The sequence below is a fragment of the Uranotaenia lowii genome, chromosome 2 (assembly GCF_029784155.1).
Source record: "Uranotaenia lowii strain MFRU-FL chromosome 2, ASM2978415v1, whole genome shotgun sequence".
Taxonomy (NCBI): domain Eukaryota; kingdom Metazoa; phylum Arthropoda; class Insecta; order Diptera; family Culicidae; genus Uranotaenia; species Uranotaenia lowii.
Window position 1 is genome coordinate 358080931 of NC_073692.1, and position 18860 is coordinate 358099790.

Here is an 18860-nt window from a genome sequence, read left to right on the forward strand (position 1 = left end):
GTCAACCAGATAGTCTCGCTTACGCAGGAACTTATGGCGATGTACTCTGCTTCAGTAGATGATGTCGCTACGGAGGATTGCTTCTTCGATGACCAAGCGACGACATTTCCGCGAACCTTCAGCAAAAACCCAGATACACTCTTGCGTTCCAATTCATCGCTGGCATAGTCTGCGTCCACGTAAGCGGTGACCATGGGCTCCTCCGGATTCCTTCGGTAAACCAATTCCATCTCCTTTGTTGCTTTCAGGTACCGGAGAACCTGTTTGGCGTGCTTCCAATGAACGCCACCCGCAGCATCCTGGAATCTGGCCAAGTATCCAACGATGTAACACAAGTCTGGCCGAGATCCCATCATTATGTACATGAGGCTGCCGATGAGTTCGCGATAGGGAAATTCACACTTTCCTTCTCCTGGTTTTAACTGTAATCGAGTTTCGGCCGGTGTGTTGGCAGGATTGCAGTTTTCCATACCAAATCGAGTAAGCACCTTCTCAATTTGTCGTGTCTGGGATAGTTTAGTATAACCAAGAGCCAAATCTCTGTCTACCTTGATTCCCAGGAAATGATGCAGCTGCTTCATGTCCGTCATCTCGAACTCTCGCATCAGTTTCATTTTTACGGCTTTGATGTCGGACTCATTTTGGGCGGCAATCAGGAGGTCATCGACGTATACCACAATGTACACAACGCATTTTGCAAACTCCCGGACATACAGGCAGTAGTCGTGTTTGGATCGACGGAAGCCTAGATTGGTCAGGTACTGGTTGAGACGACTATTCCAACACCGGGGAGACTGCTTCAAACCGTAAAGGGACCGCCGCAATAAGCAAACTTCACCGGGTTTTAGCATCACCCCCTCTGGACATTGCATGTACACCGTCTCGCTAAGCGTCCCATTCAGAAACGCGGTCTTGACATCTAGCTGGTGGATTGCCAAATCGTTCGTGGTCGCTAAAGCCAACAGCGTCCGGATGGTCGTGAGCCGCGCTACAGGTGCAAAAGTTTCCTCGTAGTCCACGTGCCGCTTCTGTGCATAACCCTTCGCTACCAACCTGGCCTTGTAGCGAATAGGTCGTCCATCAGCATCCGTCTTCACGTTGAACACCCATTTGCATGGAACCGGATGTACCTTCTCTGGCAGATTGACAACTGTCCACGTTTGGTTCTTCTGCAGCGCCATCAGTTCGTCTTGGATTGCTTTTCGCCATTCGACCTCGGCTGGATGACCATCAACATCGGTGTATCGTGCCGGAACCTGTATAGAATTGACACCAGCAGAAAGGACTCTATATGGAATAAAATCTGACAACCAACCTGGTCTCCTGCACTCCCGACCACTAGACCTGGGAACAACCACGTTAGGTTCGTTCCTACCTGATTGTGGTGGGAGTGCGGTTGCGCCTTCCTCGTCGCTGTTGTTTTCCTCCTCGTCGTCTCCAACAATGGTGCTATCGCCGGATTCACGATCACTTTCTTCCACTTCCTCTTCTTTCGGGTGCTCAGTTTCCCCCTCTTGCTCGGGAACCGGTGGTACTATATCCGGAATACACAATCCATTGTTCTCACTTGGGGCTTTAAACGGGAACGCTTCTTCGTTGCATCGAACGTCTCGGGCCACATATATTTTCCGAGACTCCTGATCCCAGAGGCGATATCCTGTCGGTGCGTACCCAACCATGACGTCCTTCCTTCCTGCAGGATCCAGTTTTCCTCTTTTCTGCTTCGGTACCCAAGAGAATGATTCGCATCCAAACACTCTGAACTTGGTGACATCAGGTTTTTCTCCGTGCCAGCGTTCCGCAGGAGTTTGGTTTCCGTTTATAGCTTCTGTTGGGCTCCTGTTGGTAACGTATACAGCATTCAGGACGGCTTCTCCCCAAAGGTACTTTGGCGCATTTGACTCTGTCAGCATCGCTCTCATTTTTTCCACTACGGTGCGGTTGAAACGTTCTGCTACACCGTTGTGCTGCGGAGTGTAGCCCACCGTTGATTCAACCTGGATTCCTTTTTCCTCGTAGTATGCCAGTTGAGCCTTCGAAAAATACTCACGTCCAAGGTCGCAGCGCAGGTTTGCAATTTTCGTCCCAAATTTAGCCGTCACCATCGCTTCGTAGACCTTAAAATAATCGAAAACTTGGTCCTTTCTCTTCAACAGATAGACGACTCCGAAATGCGTGTAATCATCAACGAATGATAGAAAATAGCGAAAACCGTCTACCGTCGCTGGGGTGATTTTTCCGCAAACGTCAGTATGCACCCGTTCCAGTGCCCTGCGTGTTGGTGGTCTCGTGCCGTTGAATGGTTGCCTCTTCATATTTGCCTCAGCACACGTGTTGCAAAACTTTGCGTCGCCATGAATACCGTCCAGTCCAATCACCATCTTGGCATTTTTCAATTTGAGCAAATTTTTGAAGCCGAGATGCCCATATCGCTTGTGCCATAGCTGCAACTCTTCCTTACTATCAGCCGCCAAAGCTGATCCAGTGGGTAGCCGATTCATCCGCCAGTAGAAAAGATTACCACTTGCCTTCGCCACTCCGATGATGTTTCCGTCCTTTGTCAAAATGGCACGATCTGGTTTAAATTCTACGTGCACTCCAATCTTCAAGAGCCTCGCCAACGACAGTAGATTGTATTTCAACTGCTCCACAAACAGCACATTGCCAAATGACAACGTGAACTGGTTTTTCCCAACAAACGACTTTCCTTTCATGGTGCCTTCCTTTGTCGCTACCAGCACCTCACCGTCTTTTGCGCTGTCGATTATAAGTGGCTCCTTCATGTCGTGAATTTCGTGGAAATTACTTTCGTCACTCGCCATGTGGCAACTTGCACCGGAATCAAGGACCCACACGATTTCATTTTGATTTCCGTACACCTTCGCACCAGAAATAAGGGCCACCGCTCTGTCGATTGGAACACTTGCCACCTGAGCCTTGTTCGAACGCTTTGCCTTGGGGCAGGCGAACCTCTTATGCCCGAACTCCCCACACTGGTAGCACTTGCCAGGAAATTTCGACGATTTTCCGCGCCCTTTTCCAGACTTGGTCACCAAGGCCACTCCATCCGTCCCGTTCGAAACATTTGGTCCAACGTCTCTCCCAGATCGCTTCCTCTCTTCTGCGAGGAGACGAGCTTTAACGGTCTCAAGCCTGATTTGGTCGTCGTCTAAATTCTCCATCGCTGTAGTAACGACATCGTAGCTAGGGGGAAGCGAGATGAAGAGCTGACTCACAGTATCGAGCTCTGTCAATGTGGCCCCAGCATCCTTCAGCTGCCTCACCAGCTCATCGAATCGACGGAAATGATCTGTTAACAAACTTCCTTCCTCCATCCGCAACAGAGCCAAAGAACGGCGAATATAGGTCTGAGAGGCAAAACCTTTCTTCGCAAAGGTGCTTGCCAATGATGACCACATTTCTTTCGCCGTTTCTTTATCGCGCACATACTCCAAATGGCTATCTGCTATGTACGCGACCAGGAGTGCCTTCGCTTTTTCGTCTCTTTCACAGAACGCCGCATACGCCGCTGCATCCACCGGGGGATCCGCCGTGATTGTATCTTTCACCCCGTGAGCCGAAAGTTGCGTTTCCACACGAAACTTCCAGACATCGTAGTTTTCGCCTGCGAACTGCACTATGCCGACTTTCTTCGCGCTGGACTTTCGTTCCCGTAACTTTTACCGAACTACTTTTTCGAAAAAATACAACCGACGAAAAACTTTTACTCTGCTCTTAGGTATGGCGTGGCTGGGCCCATAACCTAAAGAAGAACACGAGTGTTGATTTGAGGTTTATTACAGACTAACTTACAATAGTTTACGTGATCGTATTTATACTCTGAGTTTATTATTTATTAACTACATAGCAACTAAGGTTGCTATGCTACCTATGTAAAATAACTGGAATAGCTAGATTGCTTCGATTTCAACAGTTTTCTTATTCCTATTTGAAATATTATTTTTTAGTAATCACTTCATAAAACCAATGATCTGAACATAAGTTGCTCTTGTCACTTATATCGAGAATCATAAAAATAAACTTTTTTTTGTGGCAGGCGAGATTGCTGAAATTGATTGATGTCATCTGCTTTAATTTCTTTTTATTTCCATCATTAGATCATGTCATGTGTCATATGTCAAAACGATTGTTATATTTAACTATCAATTGCCGTTCTTTTTCCATCTCAAGATCTGCTATTTGTTTGCCATTTTTCATCGTTCTATAATGATTCTGCTGCGATAAATCATTCATTATTGTTAAAATACGTACATGTTCATCAGGTTTATTCCTTCATTCATTCCTCAAGTTATCACTTAAATCTCTTCAATCAATTAAAAATTCTGTATCTATGTTGTTTCGATTTAGTTTTGAAAGGCCGCGTTTTTTCTCAAAATATTCATTATTTAAAAATAATAAAATATTCTGTTGATTGGTATACAGTAGCTCGAGTTTTAAAATGAAAAAAAAATCGGATCTACTCAAAAGTAGCAAATACTTAAACATTTAAAAATTTTTGTACATGCAATGAAGCTCAAAAGAGGCAAGGAGAAGAAAGAATTGAAGAATTTTCAAAATGGTTTTGATCACGAAAAACAGTTCGAGAAATTTGTGTCGGCATATTAGGAAAAATACATTTAATTCAAAATATTTCTTCTCTTTAACTATCGAAGCCTTTTGAAAATTCTTTGATTAAACAGGGATCACTGTTAGGGAAAAAAGCTAGTTTGACAGGGATAAAATGTGGATGGTAATAATTTTCCTTCAATACTTAATTCAATATACATATATTTATTACACCTTTATCAAATGCCTCATGGAAATAGGAGTTTCCTTAGGAAATGTCTAGGAGTATAGGTGGTGTAGGAAAAACATGATCGCATCATTTACCAAAATGGATCCTGATCTTTACCTTTTTCTTACTAACACAACCCCTTCCTTGGATACTTGAATATAGATTCGCAGACGTACAGACGGTTTCCATAGCTGGTGACACTAACTTATTTCTGGTTCTGACTATTTCAAAATTATTTTTGGATTATGCAGGAGCAAGAAATTGCTAGTTGAACCTAAAGAGTATCAAACTAACATTCCTTCCTTATTCCCCATTGACTACTAGGACGTGGCCGGCGCCGTTATTGATCTTTTTTCAAAGGGAGAGCATGAGTTTTGTGCATTGTGAATGAATGCTAATCCCAAGCACCATTCTGTTGGCCCTTGCACAAAATTGATGGCCTCGATCAATCACGGAGTAGCAACCATTGGCGAGGTAGAACTTGTTCTGCTAAGCCACGCCAGCGATCATGGAATTGGAAATGCGGAAGTTGAACAAAGCCTATTAAAATATGTTATCTGAAGTCTGTGTTGATTGTTGGTTTGTGTATAAACATAACTTCACAGCATTTCGAATTCAATGATTTAAGGTGGATATGAGTAGTCAACAAAGCTAAGCTAAGCTAAGCTAAGCTTTTGTGGGGTTTCGTTCAGTGAATACGGTGTGGAAATACATATAATCTTTTTAAACTTACCTATTCGAATATAAAAAAAATGTACCAAATGGCTGCAAAATCTCTACTGCCACAGGAATCGACATATTCTCAATCAGTTTTGTATGACTACATTTTCAAAAAGAACATCTTCCAGGCTTTTCCAGAGAAAGAATTTCATACATGTCGGGAATTCCCGGGAATGAAACTACGATTCCCGGGAATCGGGAATTCCCGAATTTTTCAAATTCCCGAGAATTCCCGCCCGGGAAATCCCGGGACGGACACTCTAGCCCCAAACATTTTAAATGGAATCGTTGATGTGCTGGTTCCAAAGCCGGCAATGAAGTGGCCAACTGTGCCACGATCGCAGCTTCTGTTTATTTATTTTTTCCATATTTCATCTTTATTTAAAAAAAAAAACATTGAATCATACACTATAACTTATTCTACTTAAATGTCAAAAAGTTTTGATCAATAAGATACTTAAATTGACCTTTCTGCGAAGTTTCATTGAAAATTATTTACTACGAGAACGATTAATAATTGCCGGAGTCTTTTTTACTGCTGTATCAATCAATGGTTGTGTTCCTTTTTCACATTACAAGTACGCCGGTAAACTTTTTGTATAAAACCATCCTCATCAGTAGCTTCAATAGTAGTTCCCGATGCTGGAGTTCTCTGTCGTTTAGTGCTGTTCTGCTTCTTGAATTCTTCAACTTCCATTTGTTCCTGTTCTGCGAAACCCTTAAGAACCTCAGCGAAACTGCTATCTTTTGTTTTCTCATGTTGGGATGTCTTCTTTTGCGTATTTGATTCTAAGCAATTCAACTGGATCTGGGTCAATAGGCCTTCGAGCAATACCTGAGTAACTCATACTTGCTAGCTCAACTCTGCTAGTGGTGCTAAATACCTGAGGGAGCTGGATGAATTCCGTCCTGATTATTTAAGTTTTTTTTATCAGATGCACCTCCATGTTTTTGCGGGAAATTGACTTTGATGTGACCTTCTTTCTTGCACAAAAAACATTTTTGTTTCATACCATCGTAATAAATTCTCCCTCTTCTGTTCGAGAAGATAAGATAACTTGGAATTTCTTTTCTAACCTCTAAGTGCAAACCTCTTACTCCAATGATGCAATGATATCGTCGGTGATTTCCGGAGGCAAATTGAATATCCTGATGTACTTGGTATAAAACCCCGCAACTAGAGTCCTTACATTTACTGCATATCCGTTGGAATAATTAAACTGAAGGACTTCTGCATTCTGGGCAATTAAGTTCCTCATGGCATCATTAGTCTTAAATTTAATAAACAATGATTTCTCCTCTGCTATTTAATAGAACGACTCCATCGTCGACATGTCCGCATCTAAACCTTTCACAAATCTGGCTATTTCGACCAGCGATGGACTAGGGGCACCATCCGGAAACTTGAAACCTATTGTGTTTTTCACTAACTCGCCCGCCATTGCTACCACGTGATCCACGTGTCGATAATCACCCAAAACACGTCTATCTCCAATGAAGTCTGATCGTCAACTCGTCTGTTGTCCCAGCAGGAAGGCAAATTAGGCTGTTCGAAAACACAGATGGTCCTGTCTGTGCTGTTAAGTTTCGGAAGAGCTCGAGGCTCGTTTCGTGCTGGAGAAGAATGGGTTTGAGATGACACCATCGTGTGTAGAGAACAATGGACACGTGCCAAGATGTGGAGCAAAATGTGCCGGATCTAAGTTCTAAGGGTCCGACGCCCATTGTTCGACGCATAGGGCTGAGATAAAAGATCTCTACTGCTGGCGATCCGGAGCCAGCGTCTTCACTTGTTGCCACCACTGTGCGGATTTCAGCAGGGTGTGCAAAATCCATCTCCACTTACGTTCCCGAATCTCGATTTCTGCCTTCTGATAACACCGGCGATGTAATTCTACATTTGAGTTCTTTTGACAGGCCACCAAGCGCGGATGATGTTCTGGATGTTCCGCAGGCAGCGATTCACGAAAACTTGCAGGTTTCGCGTCGTCTCCGCATCATGGTGTGTAAACTCGCTTCGGAAAGAATCATTCGGCTGATTTCTTCCGAGTTTACTTGTTGTGTGCAGATAGATTTTATCTTCGTTCCAATCATTACGTTATTGCACACAAAACGAAGAGAACAGTTTTGCATTGATGTTTTCCATGCCTTGCAGGAATAAAATCACACCAACGAAACAACAGAACGGAGTACGGAGCTACCCGTACACGAATGCACACGAGCGATCGTTGCCCGACAGACCGAATGAACATTGCCTCGCACCTTTCTCTCGCTCGTTTCCCGTTCCGAGTTCCTGATGCTTTCCGAGTTAAACTATCAATAGCATCATTGCAGTTCAACGAAAAAAAATCGTTCTGCAAAGAAGGGCAAAGTGCGAGTATATAGACTCGCGATTTTAACATCTCTGCTCCGCATATGTGCACCGAGTTTCACACCCGTACAACAATACGGATCTAAGTTGGTAGAGAGATCTGGCGTGAGCGCCGAATGTTTCGGAGACTCGCAAACGCAAATCGGGCTTTTCTGATCCGGATTTCGTAGTCTTTCTTGGTACCACCATCAGGCTCTATCTGGCTACCAAGATACTGGAAGCACTCCACTTTCTCACTCCACTATTGCCCAGCTAGTCTTTCCGACATTGATTTTCAGACCTGCTGCCTTAGAGCTTTCGGTGAGGTCGTCGAGTTTGCTCTGCATGTCTTGTTGTCTTTGGGCGAGCATAACAATATCGTCTGCCAGGTCAAGGTCGTTCAGCTGCTCCATTGTCGAAGGATTCCACGGCAATCCTCGGTTTGGACTACAGTCAATCGATCCAGTCAAGATCTTATCCATTATGATGAGAAAGAGTAGCGATGATAAGATACATCCTTTTCTCACTCTAGCAGTTGCCGGGGTTGGATCAGACAAGACACCGTTCGTGCAGGACCTTGCACGAAAATTCCTCGTATTGTGCTTCGATGAGATGGACTAGTTTCTCTGGGACTCCTCTTCGCCTTAGAGCCGCCCAGATGTTTTCGTAGTTCAGTCGGTCAAATGCTTTTTCGAAATCAACGAACACCAGCAAAAGAGATTCCTGGAATTCGTTGATTTATTCCAGTATTATTCGTAGCGTTGTGATGTAGTCCACACATGATCGTCCAGATCGGAATTCAGCTTGTTGCCGTTGGAGTGTAGCGTTGATTTTCTCGTGGATCCTGTTCAGGTTCACTTTGCAGAGTACTTTGATTGAGAGTTGTACAGATCATAGTTATGCCACGCCAGTTACCGCACTCGGTCAGGTCTTCCTTTCCTCGGCCGGGAATGTTGCAGTATCCCAAATGTCAGCGAAAAGACGGTGCAACATTTGTGCTGAGAAGGCAGAGTCGGCTTTGAGCATCTCAGCAGGAATGCAATCGATTCCAGGCGCTTTGTTGGACTTCATGTCTTTGATTGCCGCTTCTATTTCAGCCAGCGAAGGCGCTTCCGAGTTGACACCATTAATGCGACTTACTGTTGGCGCCTCGAGTTGCGGGTTCTGATGGCCATCGCTATTTGTGACTCAGAAAAGTTATTCAAAATGCTCAGTCCAACGCTTGAGCTGATCTGTTCGATCTGTCAACAGCTGACCTGCTCGGTCATTCCGCGGCAATCTTGCATTTGTCCTTGCGCCACTAAGGCGGCGAGAAATGTCATATAGCAATCGAATATCTCCATTGGCGGTGGCTCTTTCTCCCTCTTCGACTAGGGAGTTGGTCCAGGCTCTCTGGACTCTGGACCACGGGGAGGTGAAACTACTTCCCAGAGCATCTTTTTTTATTAGTTGCCCAAGTGGTAAATCCTTTTACGGATTGCATTCCAAGGCAAGTATGCTACTCTGGGTCCATGGGTGCAATTGGTCAACTCTAGATACTATGTACTCCTACGCCATAAAGTCCATCTGGGGCCTCTGGCCATAACTCCAATACGGACCTGCAACGAAGGCTGTACCCGTGATGAGAGACCAAGTCAGCGCTTCTGCGCTCATCAGCTCACTCGGTTTCAAATCAAAACTTTAGCGTATATACTCTGCCTCTTGTTACGATTCAAGACTAAGGACCTCTCCCCGGCCTTCACTCGTAACTCGAGGCTCGCTTGGTTTCCACGACTATCGTGCGCTCCGCCTCTGTTCGACACCACTGCTAGAGACCAATGACCTCTTCTCTAACAAATTGAGGTCTTGGCTACCCTTAGTTTGGCTCGAGGCCCTCTCTTCTTGCCCGTCCGTGTGCCGATAGAAAGCAGCTTATCCCAGACACGCGCCTGTCACAGCACACGTCCGGGGCTTTACAAAACTACTCGGATGATTCCCGGCAAAAACGTCATCTTACACCAACTCGAGTGACTCACACGCCGACGACGTGAAGTCACTCTGTCCGAGAGTATTCCGTGACGTGAATACTCTGCTCCCTACGAGTTCGACTGCGAAGAATTCTACACACGCACGCGACGTACCAAGCAGCTCGGCATACGCAGAAGGTACAGTCTTATATTTGTATGCTTTACTGCTAGGATAGAACGCACTCTACTCGAAGGCCCCACGCTAAAAAGGCAACGACCGTGGTTCGGTCTTCCTCCTTCTGGCAACTTTGGGGTTGGCAACCCTAGGTTTTTTGTCCGCCGTGTTCCGAATCGATAGCAGCTTAACCTAGACTCGCGCCTATCACAGCACACGTACGGGCCTTTTACGCTTACGACTCAGATGAATCCCGACGGTGATGTCATCCTACCCGACTCGAGTGGCTCATCCGACGGCGACGTGAGACCACTCTATTCGAAAGTATTCCGCGGCATGAATACTCTTTCTCCTACGAGTTTGGCTGTGGAGAAGGTCTTGTTATATCCCCGCAGCCTCTGCCGCAGAGGGCGCGTTCTATTCGGATTCTCCGCGACGGTAACAGTGGAGATATCCTACACAGGCTTCCGAAAAGTACTACCGAACGACAGTATTCTTGCGAACGTCGCACATACAACTCGATGAAAGCTTTCTGAATATTTCTTTCCCGACAGTTTAAAAAGGAGCGGCCGTACGGTGTACAATGATGCCTTGTTTTACTTCATGTGAAAGTTTGTTCATGAGTATGAAAGCTTTTTAAGACACGTGACAGTTTAGGGAATATCTTCGTGACAGTTTTCAATGCGTTGAATTTCGCATGACAGTACTGCTAACTCCGTCCGACTGTAGCCGAGATTCGGTTTGGATTATCATCCACGCTCGGGTCGAGTTAATTTCGTACGAACGTATGAATTTTCCTTTTGCTTGAAGCTCAAGCTAGCTACTGCGGCTGGTGATCGCCCCAATCACCCTCCCTTCACCTTTTCGCGTAAGGTGCACCGGCACCACCCATCGCGTTACGCCTCGGTCGTATGCTGCTGCTCGGTTCGAATAGATGGCACGTTCGATGTATTCGAACCGAGCAGCAGCGCATACGACCGGGCATGGGTACGGGATGGGCACGACAGTCCTGCCCAAAACTGTCACGCCCTGCAGCCGACAGTTAGGATGAAATAATTTTCGAAATAGGAGGCATGAAGGGATGAAAACGGAACTGTCGGTTGGGTTCGCTACAGCTTAAAGCACAACATTTTCGGCAGCGCAAGCTTGGAGTCGATTGTTCAGATACAGCCTGCGTTCCCGCACGTATGCGATGTGGCCGAAGCGTTTCGATTCGTTACCGACGGTACAGCAGCAAACCGAGTGGTAAGGAAAACCGAGACAGTTTGTTTGGCAAGAAAAAAGCTGTCATAGCAAAGCTGTACTTTTCGGAAGCCTGATCCTACACACGCACGCGACGTACTAAGCAGCTCGGCATACGCAACAGGTAAAGTCTTATCTTTGTATTCTTTACTGCTAGGTTCGGACGCACACTACTCAGATGCTCCCCGGCGAAGGAGTCGCCCTACACCGGTCGCGGACTTTTGCTGCTTCCAACTCCTCTGCAGGGCAGTTAAGATCCGGGTGAACCCATCGCTGATCACGCGCCAAGTATTGGCATCCTCACACATCCTTCGCACGATGTTGTCGGCTGTCGTGTCGGGCAAGAACGTTAATGCGTACTCCTTCAAACCTCGGGCTTGATACGGCTCGTAAAGAACGCTGAGTTCTTTTTCTTCTCTGATTTGTCCCAAGCTTAGTTGCTATGCTCCGGCTAAGGTTTGACTGAGCCCTTGACCATCAAACTTTCACTTTGCAGACTCCAAATCAAATCTCTAAACTCAATCTAATGTAAACCAAAACACAAAATGTTTTACTCTTCCGTCGGTGACCTCCAGGTCTTCCACTAACACTTTGTACATACAGTCTAACTTACCTTCCCTTTTGTAACACACACATTTTTCTCTTTCTCTCTCGTTCCGATTTCTCTACCATCTATCCCGCCCACAGGTGCCAATTGACAGCTATTTCTAACTTTACAGCTCTCCGTACCAACGGCAGCGGACCACCCGCAGATGCTTTCGCCGGCCCTTCCGGTGTCCTCGGCTGCAGCCCTGCCCCAGCCCAGTGTATCCCACCAGGGTCGTGAATCAACAACAACAACACCACAACCAAGCACCGCTGCTGCTCCACTATCCCCAATTTCACCGGTTGCTACCACGGTTGTGGCCACGGCGGCAGCTTATCCCAGTACTTCCCCGCCTCTGGTCAACGGAGGAACCACGGCGACGACACTTGCCCACATGCATCACCATCATCATTTGCACCAACAACACCTCAATCAGTCCCATCCGGGGCACCATCATCACAGTCATCACCATCAACACCATCACCAACATCCACAGCACCTTCATCAACAGGGACAGTATCCGGTGCCCTCGCAGCAGCCAGCCCAGCCGCAGCCGCACACCTACGAGCACCACATCCACGACAAGTTGGTATCTCCGCCGGCCGGAAGTATCCTAACGGCGGCCGCACCTTCGCTCATCCCAAATCAGTACGTCGAGTTGTTCATCGTTTAGTCTGTAACCTGTAATTCTATACAAGATAGCGAGTATGCAAGTATGTGTGATTGTAAACGTTTGTCTGTGTGAGTTAATGTTTGTATGTGTGTGTTAGTGCTATATTTATTCTTACACAAAGATTGAAAAAATGCATCAACGAAACGCTGATTTCGTCATAGGACAGTTAAGCTTTATTTAAAGTTTTTAATCCACGTGAGTGTTTGCTAGTTTTGCCTAGATTTAAATCATACAGAAGTTGAGGAAGAAGAAGAGAAAACCAAAATAGTCTCCGTAAGCCAATAATCAGAAGGAAGAAAACCAACGAAAGAACGAAAGCATTCCAACCTAATCCAAGACACACATATCAAAGCATATTTAGCAGTTTAGGAAAGTTAGTTGTTAAGAATGTTTATTGCTTAAAGGCTGCAACCACTAGCAACCGAGCAGACCACAAGCTTAATCCCACTCTAATACTTAAGTACAACGCTAGTAGAAACACTCTACTACTAAGAAACCATCAAGCAACATTTATGTAATTGTATACACCGTGTATATGTATCTGTCATCTAGACCCTAAGACCAACCCTAAGAGCCAACGAGGAGTTTCGACTCTGCTCAAATTTTGTGAATGTGCTCAGCTCAGAAAAAAGAATGATGTATTTGCTCAATAGAAACGCCCAGGTGTACGCGGAGAATTCTCGCCCATCCCGCAACCCAAATCAATAACTAAATTCAAACTAAGTTCGGCCAGGGGTGAGAATGCATGCCGTCGTCACTGGTGCGCATTACTGTTAAGTGCTAAGCTAAACCTTACTAGTTTGCTAAGACAAAGGTTAAAATAACCGTCTTTGTTAGTCGATTGTTAAGTTTACCCCATCCCAGATTGTTTTGATATTGTTGATTTTGTATGAAAATTTTACACAATCTAGTAGCAACTAACTGAAAAAAACCAAGCAACTGTTTCACGTTACGTCTTCCAAAAATTTATAGAAAACAACTCTACGCTAAGCTGCGCAATAGCTCAACAGAACACATGCTTCGTTAGCGTTTAAGAAGATATCATCTCTAATTTATAACTAGTTCTATGTATTAGATGAAATCAATTATTTAATAGACTACGAAATTGCGAACACCCAGAAGAAACACCAACCAAGCTAAATGTTCAACAGAAGAAAATCTCGAATCTGTGGTGCTTTTTTTGCGATTCAACCAAATTTGGCTAAGAAATCTTTCTAGGAACGATACAAAACTTTGAAAGGTGCTACCCCATTCGGCAATGTTACATTAATTCTAGAGAAAAAAATGTCTTTCAACAAAATTGTTAAGCTCAAATCATTAGCATACATTCCAACTTTAGTAAGTTATTTTTTTCTAAAACTTATCAAAATTAATCTTATATGTGTAGCACATTCAAGCGAATAGCATCGATTAATATTAGTACAGTTTGAGAAAATGTTTCCAAACTAAAATGAACTAATGTGCAAAAATAACTAAACGCCATACTCGAAACATGTCTCGAGTTTAAATTCACGTACTTTTTTCTACATTTAAACACACACAAAATTAAAAAGACGACTTTCGTGCAGCATTTTTTTCTGTTTCATTCAGTTTCATATCTTAGAATTCAAAATTTATAACATGGAAAACGGAATTAAGAACCTCAGAATTCAAAACTCAAATTTTGAACCTCGAACTCAGAATTTCCGAATTCATAACTTACAAATCAGGATTCAAAACGCAGAGTTCAAAATTCAGAACTCAAAGTTCAGAATTTAGAATCAAATATCAGAATTTATAGATTTGGACATAGAATTTAGAATTAAAAAATCGGAATTCAGCGCTCATTCAAAATGTAAAACTCGGAATTCAGAACTCAGAATTCTTAACCCATTATCCAGAATTCAGAACTTTCAACTCAGATCAGTCTGATCCCGCATTCAACAAGTTTTTTGAATATTTATATCCTCTGAAAGTATGCAAAAAAAATCTTTTAAAAGACACAAACAGCCCACAGGTGGATCCTTGACGCGAATTTTTCATAAAAAAATAAGTTTTCTACTGTTCGCTAGCTCCAAAATTAGCCCCTTTCTGATGATAAAACTCAGAATTTCAAATTCAAAGCTAAAAACTCGAAATTAGAACTCGAAATCGAGCTCTGAATTCAGAACTCGGAACTCAAAATTATGAAATCAGAATTGAATATCCATAAACTAGCATTCAGAACTCAGTAAAAGCTTTGAATCCAAAATTCAGATATTAGAACAGAGCATTTAGAGTTCCGAATTTCGAATTCAGAACTCAGAATTCGGAACTGAGAATAAAATATTCAGAATGTCAAATTCAAAGCTCAGAATTCAGAATTCAGAAACGGAAATCAGGACTGCAATTTGAGAATGTAAGAAAACAGCACAAAGCTCTTCGAGCTCATAAATCATTTTTAAGTTCTTGAACTAAGAACTAGAAATCCAGAACACAGGACTCAAAATTTAAAACACAGAATCCAGAGTTCGGAAATTTAAAAACTTCAAAGTCAGAACTCAGATATCAAACTGAGAATCAAAACTAGAAATAAAAAAAAATGTAAATTCAGTCCTCAGAATTCAGAACTTGGAAATCAGAGCTCAAAATTCAGAAATAGAAATTCATAATTCAGAGCATTCATAATTCTGAGTTCTGAATTCAGAACCAAGAGCTTACAACTCAAATTCAGTACTTGTTATTCTAAATTCAGATCTGTGACCTCAGAATTCCGAACTAGGAAATCGGAACTGAAAAATCCGAAATCAGAATACAAAACTCCAAATTTCGAACTCAAAACTTAGAGCTCAGTAAAAGCCTTGAATAAAAAATTCAGAAGTTGGAACAGGGAATTAAGAGTTCCGATTTACCAATTCAGAACTCAGAATTTGGAATTGAGTATCCAGAACTGAGAATTAAATATTCAGAAATCGAAAATCAGGACTGCAAATTGAGAATGGAGGTCTCAGAGTTTAGAATTCAGCTTTCAGAACACAAAGCTCATAACTTAGCGCTCAGAAATCAGATTAAAGTTCTTAGAACTAAGAACTACAAATCCAGAACTCAGGACTCAACATTCCGAATTCGAAACTTAAAATTTAAAACACAGAATCTAGAGTTCTGGAATCGGAATTAAAAATTCCCTAGTCAGAACTCAGATATCAGACTGAGAATAAAAACTCGGAATACAGAACTTTTTTAAATTCAGACCTAAGAATTCATAACTTGGAATCAGAACTCAATATTCATAAATAGAAATTCATAATTCTGAGTATTGAGTTCTGAATTCAGAAATAAGAGCTTACAACCCAAATTCAGTACTTGAAACTCGAAATTCATATCTGTGACCTCGGAATTCAAAACTTGGAAATCGGAACTAAAAAATCCGAACTAAGGATTCTGAACTCAAAATTCAGAACTCAATATTTAGAACTCAGTAAAAGCTTTGAATCCAAAGTTCAGAAGAACAGGGAATTTAGAGTTCCGAATGACGAATTCAGAACTCAGAATTTGGGACTGAGTATTCAGAACCGAGAATTAAATATTCTGAATTCCATATTCAAAGCTCAGATTTCGGGTCTAGATTCAGAATTCAGAAATCAGGAACTCAGGACTGCAAATTGAGAATGAAGGCAAACAGAGTTTAGAATTCAGTTTCAGAACACAAAGCTCATAACTTAGCTCAGAAATCAGAATTTCAAACTGAAAACTCAGGACTCAAGTCCAGAATTCAAAACTTAAAATTTAAAATACAGAATCCAGAGTTCATGAATTAGATTTCAAAATTCTGAAGTGAGAACACAAATATCAGACTGAGAATCAAAACTATAAATACAAAAAAAAATAAATTCAGACCTCAGAATTCAGATCTTCGAACTCAGAACTCAAAATTCAGAAATAAGAATTCATAATTCAGAGACCTGAATTTTGAGTTCTGAATTCAGGAATAAGAGCTTACAACTCAAATTCAGTACTTGAAACTCGAATTTCAGATAAGTGACCTCAGAATCCTAAACTAGGAAATTGGAGCTGAAAAATCCGAACTCAGAATTCGGAACTCAGGATTCTGCACTCAGAATTCAGAACTCAGGATTTTGAACTCAGAATTTATAACTCAGGATTCTGAACTCAGAATTCAGAACTCAGGATTCTGAACTCAGAGCTCAAGATTTAGAACTCAAAGTTCTTAATTTAGCACTTGAACCCAGATTCAAAATTCAGTCAACGGAAATCCGGACATCAAATTTAGAACTGAATCTGAAATTTTAGAATTTGAGATTGGAGACCTAGAATCCAGAATTCCGAACTTAAAACTAAGAATTCGGAACTCAAAATTCAGAACGGATAATTGAGATTTTAGAACTCAGACCTCAGAACTCGAAAAACAGAACTTAAAACTCAGAACTCAGAATTCAGAGTTAAGTCTGACTTCAGTACTCAAAATTCAATACTAGGAACACGAAGTTTAGAGCTCTGAATTCAGAAATTAGAGCTCTAAATTGAGAAATAGCTAATAATTCAGAACATAGGATTCAGAACTCAGCACTCAAGATTCAGTATTTCAAATTCAAAAGTTAGAACTCTATTGCAAAACTAATATTTATCAATAGAAATCATTGGTTCACGGTTCAGAGCTTATAAGTTATATTTCAGCAGAACTCAAACCCCATAATTTAGAGTACATAAATCCGAACTTGAAATTTAGAATCTTGCACCCAGAACTCAGAACTAAGAACTCAAAATTTTGTACCTTCTCAGATTTCAGAAATGAAAATTCACAACTCAGAAGTCCAAATTCAGAACTCAAAATTCAGAATTCGGAATCATGAACCCAGAACTCAACTTAGAAAGAATATTCAGAACCGGAATTCAGAACTCAGAATTCAGAACGCCGAAATTGAAATCAGAACTCCTAATTCAGAGCTCTGAATGTAGGATTCAGAAATCAGAACCCCGAAAAACATTCAGAATTCGGAAAAAATAGCCCGTAATTTAAATTTGAGAACTCATTTTTCAAAACTTTGAGCTCAGTATTCTGAATCCGGAATAAAAAAAAACTAAGAACTCTCAGTTCAGAGCTCAGATTCATGATTCAAATTCAAAATTCCGCTTCGAAATTCAGAGTTCAGATTCAAAACTAAAAGTAACTAAATTATTTAGAAACAAATGTTAAAATTACCATAATAACCATATTTTCATTAAAATTAAAACAGAATCAAGTTGTGACTTTCATCTCGACTGTAAAACCTAACGATTATTTCGCTTAAACTAAACGATACAAACGCTCAAGAATTAACGAAACTAATTTGCTCAACGACTTAAACGTTCCACTAAAAGAGAAAAGTCTTTAACTTTTTTGGATGCCAATTCTAGCGAGTAAAAAACAATCCTATAATTTTCCCCTCCTTCACGAAAACAACTTAGTATGTTTGAAATAAATTGATTAGAACATTCATCCATACCTAAAATAAAATTATGAAAAAAAACTGAGGATTTCAACATCGTGCGATAGAAAAGGCTGACCACTGAGTTGTTGCCTTCAACCGAGGTAAGCTAACTTTAACAATGAATCCTATAAAGTGAGATACATGAATGGTTGAACAAAATATAACGAAAAGAAAGATGCAAATATTTACCTGTAAAACTGAAACAAATTGAAATCAAACCCAACAAACAAAAGCAATAACTACAAGTGTTAAGCGAAAATATATACAACTGTTACTGTAGAGTTAATTTAAAGTTTAATACATCGTATCCATCGTTAGAGAAGTTGCTGAACAATCATCTAGTTTATGAATATTCATTTTTATTCGCTTTCACCCATATATGATATTCAAAAAAACATTTTTTTTATATATTAAAGAAAACATTCTAAATGTAGGTGTGAATCAGACGAGGAGAACACACCACGAAACACTGCGAAAGTTGTCAGCCTAAACCGTAACCCGCAACTAGCCTAATAGATAAGCATTATATGCTGTGCAATATGTGCGCCAAGCTGATATACATACATATAGGTACATATGTTATTTACAAAATAAAGAAGTAACATTTTTATATAAGAGATAAGAAATTTTTGTTTTCTGTGCGGAAAGAAACTTCCTCATTGAACTGATTGGACAATCGGAATATATCCACAACTATTTTATATTCAACTCGCAAAAAATATTCCCAAGAAATGCCATGGTTTCTATTTTCTTGAATGTGTGACTTCAAAGTTCCACATTGGCTGAATAAAGGTAGTAAAATAGGAAAAAATTAAAAAAAGTCAAACAAAAGAAAGATTCTCAGCATTTTTGTTATTTGAATGTTTAAATTTTTTTCAAAGTTTTGTTTGGAAATTTATATTTTTTTTCAAAAGCAATATGAGAAT

At 41.6% G+C, this 18860-nt stretch overlaps 1 protein-coding gene across 2 annotated transcripts in view; it reads left to right on the forward strand.

Moving 5' to 3' along the window:
* LOC129747538 (RNA-binding protein fusilli-like) overlaps positions 1–18549 on the forward strand; it is a 317363-nt gene extending 298814 nt beyond the window's left edge. Inside the window, exon 14 of one of the 2 annotated variants that reach the window (XM_055741813.1) lies at positions 11916–12083. In XM_055741813.1, coding sequence (XP_055597788.1) covers positions 11916–11939 — 24 coding nt within the window. In that variant the 3' untranslated portion in view covers positions 11940–12083. Of the gene's footprint in view, positions 1–11915 lie in introns of both variants that reach the window. The other variant, XM_055741811.1, reaches the window with a different exon arrangement.
* Positions 18550–18860: the final 311 nt, after the last annotated feature.